Below are 22,805 nucleotides of genomic sequence, written 5' to 3'. Positions count from 1 at the left end.
TCATTGTGAAGCATCAGTATATATAGACCTGTGTTATTGCTTGTTGACAACTCTTGTGAACAAAGGATATATATTTTCAGAGTATTTGTTCATCAGAGCATGCTTTATTGTTTCTGCTGACATGTGAATAAACACATAGTTAGCTTTATGACTTGTCAATTCTTTGAGAGGTTCTGAGAATCTGGAAGAACATTAAGACACAAAACTTGGATAACAGTTGAATTGTTTGTAATGATGCCCTAATGGCAGCTAGTGGTGGTCCGATTAATTGAAATAATCGAAGATTGGTTGCAGTGACTAAACGACAAAGCAATCGATCATGTTTTCTCATAATCGAACACAAACAATTCTGGAACACTTTTTGCATTAACAATATTTTTCACAAGGTTGGTTTTGTCAGTTACATTTCATGAGCTCGTTCCAAGTGATGATTGAATTTAGAGACCCCCAAGAAATTTATGGTCCTAACATACTAGTCATCCTTTTAAGATGTGAAATTTGCCACACAAAAAAACAAAGAACTACATGTTTTTTCTTTATGTTTTTGTGCATTAACAAAAATAACCAGGAAAATTTCATAAATGACAATTATTTTCGATGATTGATCAGTTGTAATGAAGCAATCATCAATTATGACATTTTAACCAATTCCCAACACCAATGGCAGCCAAAAGGGTTGACAAGGTATAGCGAAGTATACCCCTATATCACATGATAGAATGTTAGAACTGTTTGTGACAATTTATCAACTATATCTTGCCTCTTGATCAAGTGTCCTGATGTCCAAATTTCCTGTCTTCCTGCCATTTTCTTCCACTAATTGTGTTGTCCTGTGTTTTCTCTCTCCTGAAGAAGGCTGTCCTTTGTAAACTTTTAAATGTCCCAGTTTACAAAAACAAAACCACACAATTTAGAGTTTTATTCAACCATTTTAGTATGCAGAATGACAGTCAATGCATCACAGATTTGATAAACATTGAATTGTGCCAGCATTTTGCTTGCTGGAGTGGACGGAAACCAATATAAATACATTCAAACAATTCCGCATTGAGATGTAAAACATGATTCTACTAGAAAAGAGCCATTTCCAGCACTACCCGTGCCAAGAATATCACAGAAAAAGCTAGTAAACATTGGAATGTGAAGACAACAGCCAGGTTATGTTACAATTTCTGCAAAGATTTGTGCCATTTTATTCCCAGTCAAATTTTACACAGTGTGACTATGCTACCATGGCAAAAAAACATCCCTGCAGAATCCCTGTTCTCCTATCTTGTGTGTCGAGTCATAGATTTTTATCTCATACACAATGCATCACTGGCATGACTCTGCCAATAACATCCCTGCAGAATCCCTCAGTTATCCTGTGCACCTAGTCATAGATTTTAATCCTCATCAAAACAGAAAACTGCCTGTGAAGAGGTTGATTGATTGTTTAAAGCTGCACTTGTAACAGGGATGAAATCAGGGATTTTATATTGTGTACATAAATGTATAACTAATCATTTTAATCTTATTTCAGGTTTTAGTGATTCGGCAGATGATGACAGCATATATAAATATAAAGAAAGTGATGAGAATACCTAGCGTACAGTAGTACATATATAAGAAGAAGTTTCTTAAATAACTGAAATAAATCTGTGTCGTGTGATTATTTCAGAAACTTCTTCTTATATATATATATATATGCTATGTACACTTGCGTAACCTTGATTCATGGATATAAGGGAAGTGCGGCGACAATCATATTTTAAATACACAATTTCATTTTGTATACTCACTGATTATTTTATTCACTGATTCAGCAAATTGAAAATGCCTAATTTTCCACTCGTGAATGAAACGTTTGTTTACCGAAGTCATTTGCAATCATCACACTTTCGTGCACACACAAGATATGACATCACCTAGTTTTGTGGATTACATAGTCGGTTACAAAATATCACAATGTACGACAGCCCTTTGCAGTAACTATTGACACATAGGAAAGAGGACGACGAGATGTGAGAAGGTTGGTGCTAACAGTATCTTTTTTACTTGACATTTTGTAAAAAAATAAAATCTGGTATTGGTGGCATTTATCAAAGTGCTGGACAATTAGATTTACTTTACTTACATGTAATGCAGAGATTCGGAACATTTTTGTCAGCAAGGCGTGGCACTGTGTGTACACGAAGTACTGCTTTGTGATGTCATACATGACTTAATTTACAAGATAGCATGATAATTACCGCAATCCACGAATCAAGGTTATCCACGAATTAGGTTACGGTTCTGTATAAGTTGCACTTAGTTGTCAGTTCAGCTGCCTCTTGTCTTTGCATTGACTGTACAAGTCTGGTTCATTTTGTGTTTGAGGGTATGTGGATTGGTAATTGTCTTTGATATCTTAACAATAGCCCAGGCCCAGTTTATCAGTTGATTGGTCTGATTTCAAATATATATGTCATCCACCATGTTACTTATCAGTTGCACTACACTGTCACTAAATGAGGACTGCATAGAAGTTTGGGTTTTGTCAAAGGATTCATGCATGCGTTGACTGTTAGCTGCTGGGTGCGTGGACACACACCTGTCACCCACATGAGCGTATTCTTCCACTACTGTATGGAGTACACAGGTATCACAACCTGTAGCCTGTGGTTAATGACTGAATGTTTCACCACTATCTCATGGCTGCAGCATACTTATACATATTCTAGCCTGTCAATAATCAAGACGAGAAAGACAAACTACTGAAACTGTGTGAAACTACGGACAGTTTGCATACCATGCCGCACAATTGACTGAGTCACCAAGACAGCAGCCAGGTTGCTGGGGACCTATTCTAACCTGGAATCCCAGATGGTGAGAAAAGCATTGGGAACATGTTTATAAATCAGCACATAGAGAGTTGGACAGTTAAGATTTTAACTGTTTGCACTGGTGCTATATATATCATGAAAATGTACCCATTGTTTAGGAACTACAAATCACTAGCAATAAGCTCAATGGCTGCCTGGAGATCCTGAAATGACTGAGAGTCAACCACTACACCAAGCATCCTGTGCTTACAGAATGTTCAGGTCAGCATGGTCAATAAGTGTTGATGAGAAGTAAATATTTATAAATGTACTGGATACATATGGACTTAAATGCACCAACTAATCAAGAAGACTAGATCAGAGATATGTTGATATATATGGTCACTGGTGACCTGGCAAATCTACAAGGATCAGCCATAGAAGTCGAAGTCATCCTCCTGTTCCTCCGATTCCTGTCGCCTCTTGCTGGCTGCAAGAACATCGAGCTCAGAATCTGTGTCAAGGTCAGAGCTGATTTTTATTCCCGCTGAAAGAAATTTACAAAACGTTCATGCTTTTGTAATAAGTGTTTAAAATACAAGCACTTTCTCATGGCTGGAAACAAATACATTAACAAACTGAAACATCCATTGGAGGCCCAATTCTAAGCGAGCATCCCCTTGGGATCTACCCCAGACTCCCCATCTGTTGCTACTGTGCCAAGTCCTACCCAGACTTCCTTGAGATTCACCCCAGACTTGCCATCAACTGCTAATGAGCTCAATCTTAACATGAATCCCCTTGGGATCTACACCAGACTTGCCATCAGTTGCTATTGTTCTATTCTAACCATGAATCCCCTTGGGGTCCGCCCCAAACTTGCTACTGTACCTATTCTCTTGACTGGCTGGTTTGAACCTGTCGAGTTCATTGTTGACCTGAAACAGATGGAACAATAATGAAGGGACAAATATATATGATGCCAAATACTGGAGGTACTGAACCATAAGACTACAAGGGCAAAGGTGAACCAAAATACTTTTAAAAATCTCTTTTATCAAATACATGTACGACAACAAGAGCTTTCTACATCTTTCTCTTAATGTCCATGGAAAGTATGTCTGAAACATAATATTGTTTATAAATATTTTTCTTGACTTGTTTACTTTTGTTTAAAGGGCCTGACTCATCCCATTTCCCTTCTTCCCTGGGCTATTGTTCTCAGGGAAGTTCTCCAAGTTGGTTTTAATCCTTTACTTCTATAAACAATGGGATGTATTTACATAATTTAGTATGCTGACAAACTCAAGCAGAGAAATATCTCAAAGCTTCATGCAGAGCAAATATATTATGTATCATGCATAAGAAATTAAACATAATGAAATATATTTTGTTTTCTATAAATATGATATCAGGTTATGATGTCTTAAACGCGTACATTTAACATTCCAAATATCACCAGACCAATTCATTCTTCATTTACAATATTTACTGCTGAGTCTAACTTAAATTTTGCAAAAGTTATAGTATAGGAAATTTGCTGAAATTACATAAAATTCTTCCTCAGGAAATTACCCTCAACACAATCCTTAAATCATTTTTTTTCGCTAGCCCTCCCACCTCTTGGCATAATGACCAACAGAAATGAACAGAACAAGAAAGTATTGGGTGATTATTTCATTTAAAAACATTGTGCAATAAGGTAAAATGTTAAGTCACATACAAACATGCAAGGTAAACTTTGAATAGAGCAAATTCTGATTGATATGATTAAGAATACAAACAATACAAACAAAACATTAGCAGTAAGCCAACATAAAACATGCTGCCATGTTAGGTCGGATATGCAGGCATATAGTAGTAGTCAACAACAACAACAAAACATTAGCAGTAAGCCAACATAAAACATGCTGCCATGTTAGGTCGGATATGCAGGCATATAGTAGTAGTCAACAACAACAACAAAACATTAGCAGTAAGCCAACATAAAACATGCTGCCATGTTAGGTCGGATATGCAGGCATATAGTAGTAGTCAACAACAACAACAAAACATTAGCAGTAAGCCAACATAAAACATGCTGCCATGTTAGGTCGGATATGCAGGCATATAGTAGTAGTCGTCAACAACAACAAAACATTAGCAGTAAGCCAACATAAAACATGCTGCCATGTTAGGTGTTAGGTCTGATATGCAGGCATATAGTAGTAGTCAACAACAACAACAAAACATTAGCAGTAAGCCAACATAAAACATGCTGCCATGTTAGGTCGGATATGCAGGCATATAGTAGTAGTCGTCAACAACAAAACATTAGCAGTAAGCCAACATAAAACATGCTGCCATGTTAGGTCGGATATGCAGGCATATAGTAGTAGTCGCAGGCATATAGTATAGTAGTCAACAACAAAAAACATTAGCAGTAAGCCAACATAAAACATGCCCATGTTAGGTCGGATATGCAGGCATATAGTAGTAGTCAACAACAACAAAACATTAGCAGTAAGCCAACAAAACATTAGCAGTAAGCCAACATAAAACATTAGCAGGTGCCATGTGCTGCCATGTTAGGTCGGATATGCAGGCATATAGTAGTAGTCAACAACAACAACAAAACATTAGCAGTAAGCCAACATAAAACATGCTGCCATGTCAGGTCGGATATGCAGGCATATAGTAGTAGTCAACAACAACAAAACATTAGCAGTAAGCCAACATAAAACATGCTGCCATGTTAGGTCGGATATGCAGGCATATAGTAGTAGTCAACAACAACAACAAAACATTAGCAGTAAGCCAACATAAAACATGCTGCCATGTTAGGTCGGATATGCAGGCATATAGTAGTAGTCGTCAACAACAAAACATTAGCAGTAAGCCAACATAAAACATGCTGCCATGTTAGGTCGGATATGCATGCATATAGTAGTAGTCAACAACAACAACAAAACATTAGCAGTAAGCCAACATAAAACATGCTGCCATGTTAGGTCGGATATGCATGCATATAGTAGTAGTCAACAACAACAACAGCAACAGCATCAGCAACTATAGATCAGCACTGACGTCACTTGTTTCATCAGTACAAACAACAGCATCGTCAACAACAGCAGAGCATTACTGTCAGCTATGACCAAAGCTGTAGGTAGTATTAGCAAAACAGACAACAGCTCTGCGACACCGGTACAGACATGCAGCATGACAACAGCGGTTGGGTACCTCATCTGTATTGCTGTTGGGACATACACAGGACTATTTGCCGCTGTTGGGCTGCTCATCTCGGACACTTCGTCATCTTCGATCTGGGGTGGCTTACTTTGTGTGTCAAAGTTAGCCACTGCCTCTGGGATGCTGAAAGGTTGAGGATGTTTTGACTCGATCTGACCGCTATCGCATATCTTACCTGGTGTCAACAGTTTGTATGACAAAAGATGAAAGAATGCCTAGCTTCTCTACTCAGACAGTAGAAATAAGATGAAAAAAGACTCATATTTACCTAGCATCTGCCATGGAAAATTGGAAATTTTAATATAAATTGTATATTTATATACTTATCCTATCTCAGGACTTGCACCTCTCTCTCTTGCTTCAACTTTTAGTGGAACGACTGTAAACTTTTTTCCATAGGCCTCCTTGTCCATTCGCCCGTGCACTCCATGCTGCTCTCCTTAATTAGCTTCCTAGTTCCTAATAAAGCTTGCAGCATGCTCCACTAATTGCCCACGTGACTACCTTGAATGATCATTCTCATCTTGGAGCCAACGTTGTAATCTGAGTAGTGGGGAGGCCGGGCGGGCATCCATCGCGTGAGATAGGATAAGTATATAAATATACAATTTATATTAAAATTTCCAAATTTTAAACTTATCCTATCTCACGACTTGCACTTATCCCACGGTTGGACGGCGGGCCGCAGATTACCCTTCTGTCTGGACAGTGTGAACAGCTGGTCTTGGAGCTGTGTGGACTGATGACAACCGTAGATAGCGATGTACAAGGGAGGCCTGTTACGCATGCACGCAACTCCTATGCTTGTAGTGGGTGCTCCCGAAATTATGTGGTGTTCGCCACAACCTTGTATTACCACGACAAGGGGCGCAACTCGGCAAGTAAGCCTCGCCTCGCCACGATTTACAAGGTACCCCTGTAATTAAAGTCTTGCGACTAGAATCGGGCCAGCCCCTGCTTCAAGAAGGCCCCCCAGACACCGACCGAGGCGGGTGAAAGAGAAACACAACTCGGCATCTCCAAGGTTTAACGTTCAGTTCCGGGCAGCATCAAATTGACCCTCACTCCTTTGCCTAAGCTTAGTCAAAGGATGTGCCCGGCAACTTTGGAGGCAGAATGCAACGAAATCCACTGGAATTCGGGAGTGTCACACTTCACTGACGTAATTGCTCCGTGGAGTAGAGGTCAGTAAGAGTGAATGTCGAACACCTCTGCATCGTCATACTGATTGTGCCTCAGGTCCGTAGGGCCACGCTAGGTGGCCGTATTCCGATGCCTTGGTATGGAGGCCAAGTGAAGTAGTTCTTTGAGATCCATTTCAACTTTTATTCAGTATATACAAAGGAAGTAGTAACGAATGCGGAACCATCCCTCATCTGCGCGCTTGTTGGGCAATCTGCAGCAAGGTAACGTGTAGAGCCCTAACAGGGCAGAGTGTCAAATCTTCATTATCATCAGGCCCAAGAATGGTGGACAACGGGGAATGGTAAACATCTGGTCTGGTTGCCCTGGCAGTTGGTTTTTCGCGAATGAAGTCCCAGCGGAGACCCAGGAAAGTCTATAGGAGCCGTGAGTAGACTCTGCAACTCGGGAACAGTGGAAATCTTCGTGCCCGTGGTGGTAGCCAAAACCGAGTTAATGGCGGCTAAGTAGGTAGCTAACGTAGTACCCTTGAGTTTCTTAGTAGTGCGGAGATGCTGGAGAAACTCAGCAACGACCTGAGCCGAGGTGGAAGTGGGAGATGCAATTCCCCTAAGCTTGCAATAGTCTTCAAACTTCTTCCACTTGTTGTCATACAAGGAACGGGTCGAAGTACGATGCGCTGAAGTGATAGCTGTGGCTACTCGGCGAGAGTAGCCCTTAGCTATGAGAGACCTCTGAAGATGCGCCAAACGTGTAGATTGAGGGTCTGAGGTGACCCGTGGCGCAGTTCCGAGTGAGGGTGAAGAAGTAGGTCGTCCCGGTTGGGAAGCGGTACTGGGTTTGGCTCTGCCAGGCTTCTTAGGTTGGCCGAACCAACTTCTTCGCTGGCCAGAAGGGTGCGACCAAAAGCAGTAGTATGTTGCTGGTGGCCAATAGTTTCTGTATTACTTTTGGTAGCAGAGCTGGAGGGGGGAACGCGTAGGCATTGAGACCCTCCCATGATATTGCCAACGCGTCGAGGTCCCACGCCAAGGAGTCTGGGATTGGTGATACGAACTTTGGAAGTTGGTTGTTGAACCTTGTGGCGAACAGATCTATTTGAGGCCGTGATAATGGGTAGATCATCGACTGAAAGATCTGGGGCAGTAACTTCCACTCTGTCGGGGACGGTCGGATGGATCAGGACAAGGCATCAGCGATCACATTTTTACCCGGGAATGTGTCTGGCTCTGGCTCACGATGTTGAGTGAGTCGATGAGATCAAAGAACCCGATCTCCCATTGTAGCAGATTCGCCGAGCCTGTTGAGCCTAGATGATTTATATTCCAAACCACTGTTGAATTGTCTGATTGGATCAACAGACTTGTTGATTGAAGCTCTGTTGCCCAATGTGAGACGGCTTGAATTACCGCCTTGAATTCCAGCTCGTTTATATGAAGTACCCGTTAAATGGATGACCACAGCCCGGCCACTTTGTGGTCGAGAAGTGAGCTCCCAACCCATGAGGGATGCATCGGCCTAATAGGTGATGAGTCGGTGCAAAGGGCATCATAGAGACTCCGGCGCAAACATTCCGTTCATCGAGCCACCATTGAAGGACTGGACGAAGCGGTTCTGGAAGGCAAATTAGTTCCTTGGTGTTGTCGGCCTGAAGGTATGGGTGTAGAAATCAGCCGAGGTTGTAGCTGACCTCTGTACGTTAAGGTTTGAGCTGACGCGTCCAGAAGGCCCAGTAGCTCCTGCCACTGTCGTAAGGTTCTCGCCTGAGACAGTGCTGGAGGAATGCATTGTTGAATCTTTATCCACCTGTCGTGAGGTACGAAGATCATCCCTGACGAGTGTCGAACAGCTCTCCGATGAATTGAAGTTTCTGAGTCGGGTCCGATTTAGCGATGTTCAACAGCCACTCTAACTGTCTGAGCAGCATGGTGGTGAACTGTAGCTGAGCCCGCTGAAATAATCTGATCTGATCCTGTTGAGCCTGGATGCAATCGTCTATGTAAGCTTCGAAGGTGATCCCTTGAAAGTGGAGGAAGCTCGATTATGGGCTTGGTAATTCGGGTAAAAGCCATGGGGTGGTGGAAATTCAAATGGTAGGACTTTCCATTGGTAGTGATTCCCGTTGAACACGAAGCAAGGTACTTCGGTGTTCTGGATGTATCGGAACATGAAGATAAGCATCCTGACGGGAGATACCACCACATCTGTTTCCTCTGCCACGGCCTTGAGTGGATGTGCCACCTGAAAAGATTGCATGAAATCCAGTTGGTAGGGGTGAACTGTGCAGTTTTGACGCTGTTTTAATGAGTCCTGGAGCTGTGACTTCTGTTTCTTTAACAGTTCCAAAGAGAAAGTGGGTTTCTTTATCAACTTTAGTAGATACTTCTTGGATGCTACCATTGAAGACGGAGTCAGTAAACCAAGGCTGGTGAAACAGTTCTGTTTTAAATCGCTCCTCCCATGAAGAGATGTTAAGGGGTCCACGCCGGCTAACATCAAGAGTGTAGCCCTGAAAAATTAGACAACTGATCCAGGATAATTTGGAACTGGTCCAGAGCTAAAGTCATGCATCCTCGGATGTAAGCGTCTTGATCAGAGTAAGTATGCTCCAGAGCAGTGTTAACAGCGTCGAATGCTGCAATCATGCAACTAATAGATGGCAACGTCTTTCTCATGGCTGAATCCATGTGAGCCAACTCTCGGTCCTCAATAAGGTAGGGCTTAAGCAGCTCGATGGCCACACAGGGTTCCAGTATCCTCATCAAATGTTGACTGAACAACTGTTGGAGCCGTGAGATTTTGTTAGAGCCCTGGACATGAGAGGTAGAAGGATTATATCTGGGAGCAGAGAATCCATCCTTAATTCGTTTCAGGCTCTTGAAACCATCATTTAGTGTACTGGATAATTTCAGTATACAAGGTCGAGGTGGTAGGGTGATGGTAGACCAATCCCGGTTCCTAAGAGTATAAGAGTGATCCAGGTCATCTGCTGAAGTACTCAAGGGAAGTTGGAGCTTCTCAACAATCCAAAGGAGTACCTGAGGTGTCTCAACTGCTGCAAAGCTACTCCCAGGGGTTTATAACTCAGAGTGAGCGGGAGATGCAGGCATGGCTATTTGGACTGGATCAATCTCAGGAGGTGGACCAGATGAAGAGCCAGGAGCTACCGGCCGGATGGGCTGGAGTAGAAGGCTGTATTTGGTTCCAGGCTGAGGTTATGGCCCTGATCATCATATTTAGATCCGGAGTCGCTGTAGGAGTGGGATTGTTATCAGGTTCCCATGACTCAGCAATGATCCTAGAGTGAGTCGAAGGATTCTCAGAGCGTGTAGACGGAACATCATAAGAGACTGTAGGCCTATTAGTGGTATCCGAGAGCAATTATCACCCGAACGTCGGTCAGAGGAACTGTATCGAGATCTCTCGACGCGGGTAAGTACTGCAGTAGGTTGGTAAGCCGGTGATCTGGATTCTCTAGTATGGCTAGGTGATCCAGTATGATATGAAGAACTAGTCTGGGTCGCTGTAGTTCTAGTTGGTGATCTGGTTCTGATTGGAGCTCTGGTTCGACCATCTGAATAGGATCGGCCATGAGATGTGGATCTGTACTGTGATCCCGATTGGTCAATGGCTCTGTAAGGTGATCTAGATCGTATAGGTGACCTGGGTTTCGTAAGATGATCTGGATTTGTAAAGTGATCTAGATCAATTCAATGCACAAACTGGAAACTGTGATGCGTGATCTGGATCTAAAAGGTGATCTGGATCTATAAGGTGATCTGGTTTGCAGTTGCATTCTGGCTTGATTTGGTGATCATGATCGGTTAGGTGATCTACTTTGATGTTGTGATCTGGATCGGTTCGGTGATCTGGATCGGTCTGGCGATCTACTTCCGATGTTGTGATCTGGATCGGTTAGGTACCTAGATCGGTCCGGTGATCTGATTTGAGGTTGTGATCTGGATCCATTCGGTGATCTGGATCGGTCCGGTGATCTGATTCGAAGTTGTGATCTGGATCCATTCGGTGATCTGGATCCATTCGGTGATCTGGATCGATTAGGTGATCTGGATCGGTCCGATGATCTACTTCGATGTTGTGATCTGGATCGGTTCGGTGATCTGGTTCGACTAGGTGATCTGGATCTATCTGGTGATCTGATTGAAGTTGTGATCTGGACCCGTTGGTGATCTGGATCGGTTAGGTGATCTGGATTGATCAGGTGATGTGGATCGTGTTGTGCTCTGGATCGCGTGACTGATCTGGATCGATCCGGTGATCTTGATCGCACGGGTGATCTAGACTGGGCTTGTGATTGTGATCTGGATCGTGAAGGTGATCTAGATCGTTGTGGTGATCTAGAATGATGTGGCGCTCTGATCGGCGATTAGGTGACCTAAACCTGAAGTGTTGATTCATGATGAACATCCCCTGGAGACACTGTTGTAGACAGCTCAGTCCAGTTCAATGAACTGTGGGGAGACAGTTGGCTGGTTGAACGCAGGTTGGCCAGGCTCCAAACAAACTGAGACAGTAGAGGGATATGTACCGATGATCTGGATGATGATAGTGTCGATCTAAGGTCCCCTGATAGTGTAGATGGGACAGGCAACGAAGAATTATCGATCACAACCACCCGCTGCGTGTGATCTGGCGCTATGGAAGAAGGTGATTGATGCTTACATAATAGGTGCCGAACATCCTCAGATCTGATGAAGCGTCCATAGAATCCTCTTGAACCACAGGCGTCGCTCTCTTGCGTGAAGGTACGATTTTCTGTCGCTGTAACTTGATACACTTGGCGGGAGTGGGATCAGATTCTGTTGATTTCCTGTCCCTATCAGCGATTCTCTGGGTGCAAACACGAAGGTAGGCCTTAAAATCCCTCATCTTCTAGTGAATTACACTTGCCACATCGTTTATTCCAGTTACATTGTCCAATACAGTCACTGCAAGACGAGTGAGGGTCGAGGGACGAATAATTTCGTCTTGCATTGAGCACAAACTTTCCTTTTCCTTGACTGATTATCAGTTTTCCCCATGATGTTAGGGTGAAATAATGTCCCTAATATACAGCACGTCCACACAGTCGTGCGACAAGAAAGAGAATGATCATTCAAGGTAGTCACGTGGGCAATTAGTAGAGCATGCTGCAAGCTTTATTAGGAACTAGGAAGCTAATTAAGGAGAGCAGCATGGAGTGCACAGGCGAATGGACAAGGAGGCCTATGGAAAAAGTTTACAGTCGTTCCACTAAAAGTCGAAGCAAGAGAGAGGTGCAAGTCGGAGATAGGATAAGTTTAAAAAAATTAAACATGACATATTCATAGACAGAAGAATCAGTGACTAACAACTTGTATAAGTCATATTTCTTCTAATACATGCTCAAGTAGGCAACTTTTGCAAACCAAAGGACAAAACAATCTAAAAACACTGTGTATATTTGATTCTTTTCACATATGATATATGTTCTTTGGTTACCACTCAGTACTAAGTGTTTTTGCTGCAATTTCAATATGTGTCTATTCACTCTCTATCCTGAATATGTTGAATGATATTCTGTATCACAAACTTTTACATTCTTTTGTATGTCAAGAGATTAGAAACTGTAGCAACACCATAGTTGAAATATTAGCACCAAGTCTTTATTAACCACCAGGCTTCTGTCATTTCCCATTTGGAAAGTGATCTGTTCAAAGAACACTCATTAGAGGAAATATATTACAGCTTGTCAGCTTATGTGGGTGGAAGCCCATAGTGATGCAGGGATGCAAATTGACAACCACAGGTATTCTGCTGTCCAAAATACAGGGGAAAATATCAGCAGATCCTGGCATGATTAAGGGAATAAACTCTGCACAGCAAGTTGTAGTATTAGCTCACATTACAGTACATTCATGAGACATTTTCTGTTTTCCACAAAAGAGATCTAAATACTACTTCTTTCACTACTCACTTTATAACAACATTAATAAACACTAACCTGAGTTAAACCAAGCTGTAGATAATTCAGACAGACCAAAACAAGTGTAATTTCTAACTCAACAATGTATCATAAGTGTATTGGTGTTGATTTCAGATGAACTATTGGAAACATCAAGTATCTGCAATGGTATCAAAATCTGCCTGGTTAATCAAAGCAAGACATTCTTCAAATTACTCTCAAATTTCAATGTAACTCGAGTCAAGTATGAGGAAACAGACATTTATTACACTGTTTGAAACAGTGAGCACAAGTGCCATGGCTCAATGCCTCCCATCATCATCACCAAACCTCCTCCTCCTACCTTCTGCCATCTAAAGTGCAGGGGAACAAAAGCATGGAAACAGAAGCATAGTGTTAATCAAAATCATCATCAATGGACAACCATGTAGTACACTCTCACCTCAACCCCTCCCTCTCTGCTTCACACTCCAAATCTCCCATCTCTGCCTCCTCTTCATAATCTCTAATCTCTTCCTCTCATTCTCCCCCCCCCCTCTTTCCCTCTCTCCTTCACCCTACTATTCTGCCCCTCTTTATTCCCCCATCCTCCTCGTACCTGTTGCTTGCTGGGGTACGAGGAGACAACACCGAGGCAAACTGTTTCTCAACATCATCATCAGTATCCTCTTCCTCCTCTATGTGTGTGCTGGGCTGGCTGTTCATTGTTCCACTCAGCATGTTCTTGTAGGCATCAGTTTCTGGAAGAGCAACATGAACCATCAGCAGCTCAAAGATGCACACACATTGAGTAGGAGGACATGCTCATTTTGTTTGTTTGCTGTTTAATGCAAAATCCTAACAATACACTCAGCAATTATTCTAGAATGACTGCAGCCTGTAAATAAGCCAGCCTGAACCCAACAATCCAACCAGACAATCAGCATCAAAAGATTTTAATGATACTATCCTAAACTTAGTTCTTGACATCAGTTTCAGTCAAATGTTGGAGTTGTATTGGCTAACATTTCTGTGTCTCCTAGACCAACAAAATCTTACTAGACTCAGACTTCTGACTAGCAGCTAATGTCACAGACTAAGCCAATGATTGATATTATGAGCAATGTCACACATCATCAGGTTACTATGATACACTACTGTCCAAGTCACTGGGCCTGAACCCATTAGGACAAGTCTATCCATTAAGACAAGCACAGGTTGCTGGGGAACAATTCTAAACGGGACTCCGCATTGGGTTTTTCTATATCTGATATTTTCTCCAACATGTCCAGTACACTTCAGTGGTTATCTGTCAAAGGAATCTTCCATAGTTACCGTTTAGTGGCATTTTATCCCTGGGAGCACTACTGAAAAAGCTGGTTGACTCATCATCGGTGAGAGGTTTTTCCAGCAGGCTGCCAAACTTCAATGGTGGAACTGAAAGAAGGAAGATACCAATACACAAAGATTTCACAAGTGTTTGTGTCTACTCTGGGTTTCGTGATGTCCTAATGTACACAGACAATACATATTAATAACAAGCATTGTCACTAAGGTGACATAATCCCCCGCTGCAAATTATCAAATCAAACTTATAAAGTAATGAAAGTTTAAGTTAAATGTCAACAAAAACATAACCAGTCAACCTCTCTTGATATCTTGCTCTTTAGGTATTCAAACACACACATATTTTCAAGACTGACTTTGACCTTGACATGAATGCCATAGTGTATGAAATTATGCAAAAATAGTACTAAAGAAATTGCTTATTGAAAAACATTCAAGCGAAGTCTTGAAAGTCTATGAAGAAAATCCAGTGAACCGTTCTTGAAATATCTTGCTGACAATTCAGGTTAACATGCTGAAATCTTCAAAGTGTCATCGTGACCCTGAATATTATGTGAAAGTCACAAAAATTCACTGGGCCCTGGGCCTTCCCTAGATGAAGCTTGGTGTGAAATATGAAGAAACTCCAGGGAATAGTTCTTGAGGTATCTCGCTGACAAGCATAACATGTAGGTTAATATGCTGCAATCTTCAAAGTGTCTCTGTGACCTTGACAATTATGTGAAGGTCACCAAACTTGACTGGGCCCCGCGCCTTCTCTAGATAAAGCTTGGTTTCAAATATGAAGAAAATCCAGTGAACGGATCTTGAGATATATATTAACATGCAGGTAAAATGTTAAATCCCCTTGTGACCTTGAAATGAAGGTCAAAGGAAACTGAAAGAAGGAAGATACCAATACACAAAGATTTCCCAAGTGAGATATATATATTAACATGCAGGTAAAATGTTAAATCCTTGTGACCTTTAGAATGAAGGTCAAGGAAACTGAAAGAAGGAAGATACCAAATACACAAAGATTTCCCAAGTGTTTGTGGTCTACTCTGGGATTTAAGTGATGTCCTAATGTACACAAACGTTCGGTACTTACAGACGGACAGACGGAGCTTAATACTATATCCCCCGCTTTTGGGCTAAACGTGCGGCGGGGGATCACAAAGCATTATGTGACAATGGGTGGACTACACTACACATAACACGTCCAGGGTTCATACAGATTTTATCCAGATTCAACAGATCCTCATGATTTCTCCACTACATATAGAAACGATAATGAATAGACAGTCAGAACTGAAGTTTGTGCCCAGCTCACGAGGTCTACCTGAAACAAGAAATCACAGTAAACATAGTAACACAGATAACTGCACCATAAAGCCATCCTCCCCCTGACTGACTCTACAACCCTCATTAACTAAGTAAGTGACTCACCTTTTCCATCATATGTGCCACTGTTGACTTCAGCCTTGGGTGTGTGCGGTGGAGGGGGTTGACGCACTGGGGAGGCCAGGGAAGAAGCATCATCAGTCTCATCCCCACTCATTACTGTCAGTAGACGTGTAACCAACTGGTATGCCTGTGGAAGACACATATTCATCCATTACCATTCAGCTCTGCCAGCCAACATTTGGTCATACTGATTTGATAACACTGTATTCTGTGGACCAGAGCCCTGTTGCACAAATCAATCTTAGCACTACCACTATTGTAAGCCTATGTTAAAGTATGGGAGTTACAATCACCTTAGTGCTAAGATAGCTTTGTGCAACAGAACCCAAGTGGCCCCACTATCTAATACCTATACGCTGTACTTCATTGTCACAGATGAAGCTAATACCTATATGCTGTGACCAGGCAACAAGGACAAAAGATGAAATACTGTAATCGTATATATTTTCAAGGGTGCAATTTCCGTGGAAAGTTCACAAAAACTGTTAGCGCTACCAGGCAACACCTGAGTGATGGTATCACAACAGATAGACATGCAATGATCAAAGCTAGTGACAATTGAATTGTGTTACTAAAACAATCACAGAGAGGTGATTATACTTTGTCAACATGACATAGTGTCCCATATGCCAGAACGCAAAGAGTGTATACTATAGTACTGATGATAATTAAACACAGAAATCATAAAGTAGTGTTTGTTGTTTATAAATTGCAATTTGTCCCTACCAAGTATTTGCCATGACAACATGAATATTTGATATGATTATTGTCTTTTATGCGCTAAAAGCAAAATTAATCCCACGCTTAACTGAACAGTAGTAGTGATGATGATGCTTCACATCTGATCTTTAGAAAAGTGTGCCCAGAATGCAATTTCAGTACAGATCATTTTGCATTCAATTTGCCACCAAAGGGCAACAGAGATTTGACCAAGTGACAAATAGCTTGTGAATATGAGGGACTATATATATTATATCAATATATCAATGGCGATCTTGTACAACAGGCCACTCACTTTTTTCTGTTTGAGTGATCCATCCTCTACTATGCAGGGCACAAAAATGGCGGCTATTTCCTTGGGCTCCATCACCTTGTACTGCAGCAGCAGGGAGAAGTGGTTGAACAAGCCGTTCCACAATGTCTGCCCATCAGGAGACAACTGCTGCCTATAATGGGTACAAAGGCAACTTAATAACTAAATAGACTGACAAGACCTCTTGAGATAATTTGCCCATACATTAAAACTGTACAGAGAGCAAGTGAATGGTGTTTAAAGGTATTGCGAGTATTATGACACTGCCATAGACTTTGCCCGATCGTCACCATGGTGACAGAGGTACCATTCATCCAGTTGCCATCCAGGTATTACTCATATTCCGCGGGCATTCTATGAACCTAATCACCATATTTAGAATCTTTTACAATACATACATAGCATTGAGGACTGTAACAGGATCAGTAACAAGTTGTGTGTTTAAATAGAACAACCCGTGAAGATCCAGGTTAGAACTGATCTTCAGTAACCCATGCTTGTCATATGAGGCGACTAACAGGATCGGGTGGTCAGACTCCCTGACTTGGTTGACAAATGTTATCATATCCCAATTGTGTAGATGGATGCTCACCCTGTTGATCACTATATTGTCTGGTCCAAACTCAATTATTTACAGACCGCCACGTAAATAGCTGGAATACTGCTGAGTGCGTCATAAAACTAAACTCACTCACTCACTCTAAATAGAACTAGTACTAACTTGATGGCATGCTGTGTGAGAGCGGTGTTCTCGGCCTGGTCCAGTAGACTGTCAGACAACAAGTAGCCATCCTTCAGACTCATCACCACCAGAATCATCTGCTCCAACACCAGCATGCTCACTTGGTTCAGGTCAAACGTCTCCAGGTCACTCTTGCTGTTGGCTTTTCTGAATCATAAACACAACATTAAGGAGGTTTCAGAATCTCTTGTAAACACAATATTTTAGAACAAAGACGACTGCATCATATTAATAGTGACCCCATTTAACAATAGTTTGCCATATCTAAAAACAGTATCATGACTATTGTGATACTACTGCAGCAGTCTTCAACATGACTCTACATCATTTTCATCAGATTTTCGTGTTATCATATGGAATGCTCAGTCTAAGTAAACTTAGGCCCAGTATTATTCATTGCACTGCTATACTGAGTCTGAGAAGGTCACGTCAGCTAACCTTTGAGCGACCTATGACTGTCCAATCAAATGCGAGACGGCCGAACGGATTTAACCAATCTGACAACGGCTACTATTTAGGGTTCGGTGGGACTTACAAAATTCCCCACAGTCACTGATCTCTCAACAAATGAAAGTATAAGACTCAGTATAAGCAGTGTAATGAATAATACTGAGCCTAAGTTTACTTAGACTGATGGAATGCTATTAGCTGAAGCTACAAGTAGGCAGAACAGAATTTGATTAGAAGCAGGCTTAAATCGCAGACTGATATTGCAGTATCATTGTGCAAGTGTGACAGTAATCTTCTGAACAATATACCCTTAATAACTTTCACAGATGTAATTAAGCATACTTTTACTATCAAGTGTAGCTGACAATCCTGTACTATGTGAACAAGGAGAGAGGAGAGCTGGTGTACTCACTGTATGATCTCCAGTCTGGCAGATGAGTCTGGTCTGTAGGATCTGTAGTAGCCATCTAAAGCAAAGGCTTGGGGGAAATCCTCCTGCACAACTTTAAGCAGGAACAGCAAACCCTCCAGTGTCAGTTCCGGCTTCACACAGCCATACTCGCTAAATAGATACACATAAATCATGATGATATACATACAGAGCCATTCACAATGAACAGACAGAGACCAATTGATCAATCATGAATACACACAAACAAAGCACTATACATGTACTCACATTACAATGGATAGAATTCACTAACAACAGGTAGGGAAAAAGCATAACCACATTCACATCCATACGTGCTAACAACAGGTAGAGAGCAAGAATAAGTACATTCACAGTCATGCTGGCTAAACATCAGAGAGAGTTCAATAATGAATACACACAAACAGCCATACTCACTAACAGCAGGTGGAGATCAATCATGAATACACACACACAGAGCCATACTTGCCAAACAACAGGTGGAGACCAATCATGAATATACACACACGCAACTTATACAATATGTGTATATAAATCATGAAATAACTTACAGCCAAACTCATTAAACAGCAGATAGACATCAGTCATGATTCCAAAACAACACAGACATAATCATAAATACTTAAATACCTCCATCGTTTTGATGAGTGAAAACTGGATCCTCTAGCAAAAGGCTTTGATGCAGAGACAGAATCTTCTCCACCTGACACAGTTCTCTCCCTTTGTTGTACAGGAGCGTGACCCTGTGCATCACTCAGTGGGAGGTCAACATCACTGCCAAAGTCAACATCTTCTTCATCAACTTCAGGCTGCATGGCTGAAACTGAAAAGGAATAAAATTTAGAAATGACACACAACATAAAATTCTTTTAGCCTACAAAAAAGATCAATTACTTCAATGAGCTTGGAATAACAAACATCAGGACCATAATATTCTTATTTTCAACAAAAATTCCCATCTCCATATCACCTTTGTTACCTGTTGCCTGTGCTGGGCTTGCCACCTTTCTCTGTATACTAATGTTCTGTACAGGCAATGGTCCACCATCTTCACTCTTGTCACGAGGTGTGTCTGAGAGAGTATTGGACACCCTACTAACATCACGGGGAGTCTCAGACTGAAGCACTTTACCCATCAAATCACTGTCCCGATCAACAGATGTTTCAGCAACACGACTTGAATTAGCAAAAGCTTCTGGAGGCTGGATATGTGTCTTCTGAGATGGCTGAGCTGTTCATATATGTGTGATGAGAATCTGTGCCCGGCTGGGCTGATGGTAAGGACTGCTGGGGGGTGAATGATGCAAGCTGTGTCCCTGGGTAGCTCTGCTGAGGGACTGATGATGCAACTTGTGACCCTGTGTATGTCTGCTGGGAGGCATGGGGAGGCTGCTCAGAAGCCATGTAGGACTGTTGGGAGACTGTATAGGTCTGGTGGGTTGTCACAGGAGCAGCACTTGTAGAAGCGGATTGAGGTGTTCCCACGGCTCGAATGTTCATGATATTGTTGGATGGCTTAGTTGTGGATTTATTGTTGATGATCTGTGACATCTGTAGCTTCACCTTCTCAGCTATTGGGTCCGTCTCCTCACGAGGACTGCCTGCTTGACCATCAGACGCATCTGTGGCAGCAGGCTAAAACACACACAAAAACCTGTAAATTATAGACCGAGAAACATGATGCTGTTCTACAATGTTTACATACTGGAGTTACAATCATCTCATCACTAATTTCACTTTGTAAAACTAGGCCAATGGGCTCATGCAAGAGTTTTCAACTTTTGTTTATGTAAATGCTGAGTCTAAAATCAAGGTAATCAACTAACTGTAATATCAATTATGTTCAACACACCCATTTGAATTCTCTGTGAAAGTTTCTTTTTCTTCTTTTCCAAGCATTATTTTGAAACAATAATTACATCAGTGGCCATAAATAATTTTCAGTAGCAGTTCCATTCTAGATCTCAGATGCTGAAATGATGTAACCAACAAAACTGTAGGTTTCAAAACATGCAAAATATGATAATCAACATTCTCAAAAGTTATAAGCTCCAAACATTTGTTAAGTTGGTTACATTGCCTACCCAGTCATGATAATGGCATACATAATAGCATTTCTTCACTTTATTTTGGGGTCTACAGTTAACATGGTTAAGAATATCTAAAGAATAGACCAGATGTTATATTTTCTTCTAAAATAATCAACCACACAAGAGCTGCTCTCTGTCTTGGTACCTGAGACCCAGCCATCTTGGTCTGACATAGCTCCCTCCACTGGGGGTAGGTCCTCTCTATGTACTCCTCATATTCTTTCTGTCAATGAAACACAGAATCTCACAATAATGATGTAGTAAACAATACTTCAATCTGAATTGGAGATTATTTTATATTTTACCCTTTTGATTTCTTAGTATTAAATATTAAATAACCCCCACATAGACAATGGTAGAGAGACAAGGCTGGTAGAAGAAGAACAAGAAATCAAACAAATGGATAAACATTGTAAAGTTCAATAACATGAAAATGGTTTAATCAAAATTTGAACCTACAGAAGTATGTATAATTGCTATCAATTCCTTCTGAATTCACTATATGACTTGAAAAAATAGCAAACCTTTAATATTCTGAGTTTCTCTGTTCGGGAGCCAAGGGAGGCCATGTGTGTATCAATCCTCTCAAACTCTCGGCGGATCTGTTCATTCCTCTGCTTGCTCCGACGTTCATCCTCACAGATCTTCTTCCAATAGTTATGTAGACGTACAGCCTTCAGTTTGCCTCTATCGAAACACAACCATGATATGACTACTGGCATAAGCTGACCTCATTTTCTTTGAGATATGCGTTCGATTGTCAGTATGTGTAGAACCAAAAGAACCTCAAGACAGCAGCATTGTTACTTTTTATACATTTATTGCTGCTTTGCTCATTAATATTCCAGCTATATCATGGTACCCAATAAATTCTGAAACTTGAAGTCATGATCCTTATGCTATAGATATTAATACATGCCAGTACTCACAATCTCTGGTCTGACTGAAAATATGCTTTCAACTGTTGGCCCAATCTAAGCCTCTCTTGCTCACTGCAATGAAAATGGAAGTTAAGAATATTCAGCTAGGAATCTGTTAACACAAGGGGCCATGTACAGCAGGAGCTGTTGCAGTTGAACCTTTTGTGTTGACTATCATGTTTCTGTCATTATCTATTTAGATGTGGTTGTTGTTGCTTAATGGTGCCCTCAGAAAGGCACACAGTTACATGCATAAAATCAACCACTTACAGAAAAAACAAAACAACCAATATAATCAGAGACCATATATTATATGGTCTCTGATATAATCTACTATCTATCATTTCATGCATGTTGACTGAATATGTTGAAGCAAGTGTTGCATGGGACACAAATGTCCACCAATACTTTTTGAGGGCTGATAAACTCAGGACAAAATAATCATTTTGGACATGCGATAAACCTATAAACTGAAGCTGTCAAGTTGATCGACGGGAAGTCGTATAGAACAATTTCCCCATCTCAAGGAATTCGCTGAAGACAAATGCCCATGGGTTCAGAGCTGAGAAAACGTTCATTTGCTATTTTTTATTCTTCTATACCAAAATCTGGGACTTTTCTTAAGGATATTTTGCGTGACAATGGTCTTGAATATTAACCGATCTGAAAACATCCTGATATCTATTGCCTTGACATCCCAATTCGAATGTCGGCAGATCGTGGACTTGCAAGCACCTGCATGTCGCTGGTCTTGTCGACTCCCCACCAGATGCATTAAAGAATGTCGACGCTATATTATGTTTGCATAACGATCAGAATATGTCAATACTCTTAATCTGAAAAGTTCATAAAGAAATGTGTACCTCTTATTTATTTTATCTTGAAATTCTTTCTGTTTTTCGTAATATTCAACATTAGACGCCATTTTGAAACAAAATTGTTGCTACGGAGTTAAGTGCCCTTGGTTAATATGATTATTGGGACTTTTTCTTTTACGGATTAGGAACAAGCAATATTATCACGTCTTTGACAGACATTTAAAAGTTGTATCACATATAAATACATGCGTGTACTAAAGGTTTTACTTCTTCAATAACGATGAAATATGCTATATTATACTAAAGACACTAAATAGTTACACAGGTATTTCAAACTCTCTTAATTCATACCCAGATCTACGTTTTCGATACAAATACCATTTCAACATTAACAGATGCAATTGATAAATTATTCTGCCTATAAAGACACAATGAATAACCAAAATATATAG

The 22,805-nt window shown here is 41.1% G+C and overlaps 1 protein-coding gene across 1 annotated transcript; it reads right to left on the bottom strand.

Moving 5' to 3' along the window:
* Nucleotides 1–1,784: 1,784 nt before the first annotated feature.
* LOC124283661 (centrosomal protein kizuna-like) lies at nucleotides 1,785–22,476 on the bottom strand. Its single transcript, XM_046719652.1, is given in 16 exon segments — nucleotides 1,785–3,330; nucleotides 3,675–3,721; nucleotides 6,003–6,134; nucleotides 13,697–13,838; nucleotides 14,413–14,514; nucleotides 15,853–15,997; nucleotides 16,886–17,036; nucleotides 17,625–17,792; nucleotides 18,508–18,657; nucleotides 19,156–19,348; nucleotides 19,496–19,708; nucleotides 19,710–20,160; nucleotides 20,761–20,838; nucleotides 21,140–21,302; nucleotides 21,545–21,607; nucleotides 22,399–22,476. Coding segments are annotated over 16 exon segments (2,376 nt in total). The 5' UTR covers nucleotides 22,461–22,476; the 3' UTR covers nucleotides 1,785–3,214.
* Nucleotides 22,477–22,805: the final 329 nt, after the last annotated feature.

This window comes from Haliotis rubra, unplaced genomic scaffold, assembly GCF_003918875.1.
Source record: "Haliotis rubra isolate DU_JTF1 unplaced genomic scaffold, ASM391887v1 Scf32, whole genome shotgun sequence".
Lineage (NCBI taxonomy): Eukaryota > Metazoa > Mollusca > Gastropoda > Lepetellida > Haliotidae > Haliotis > Haliotis rubra.
Note: the sequence above shows the minus strand (reverse complement) of the source record. Positions and strands in the feature narration are given on the sequence as shown.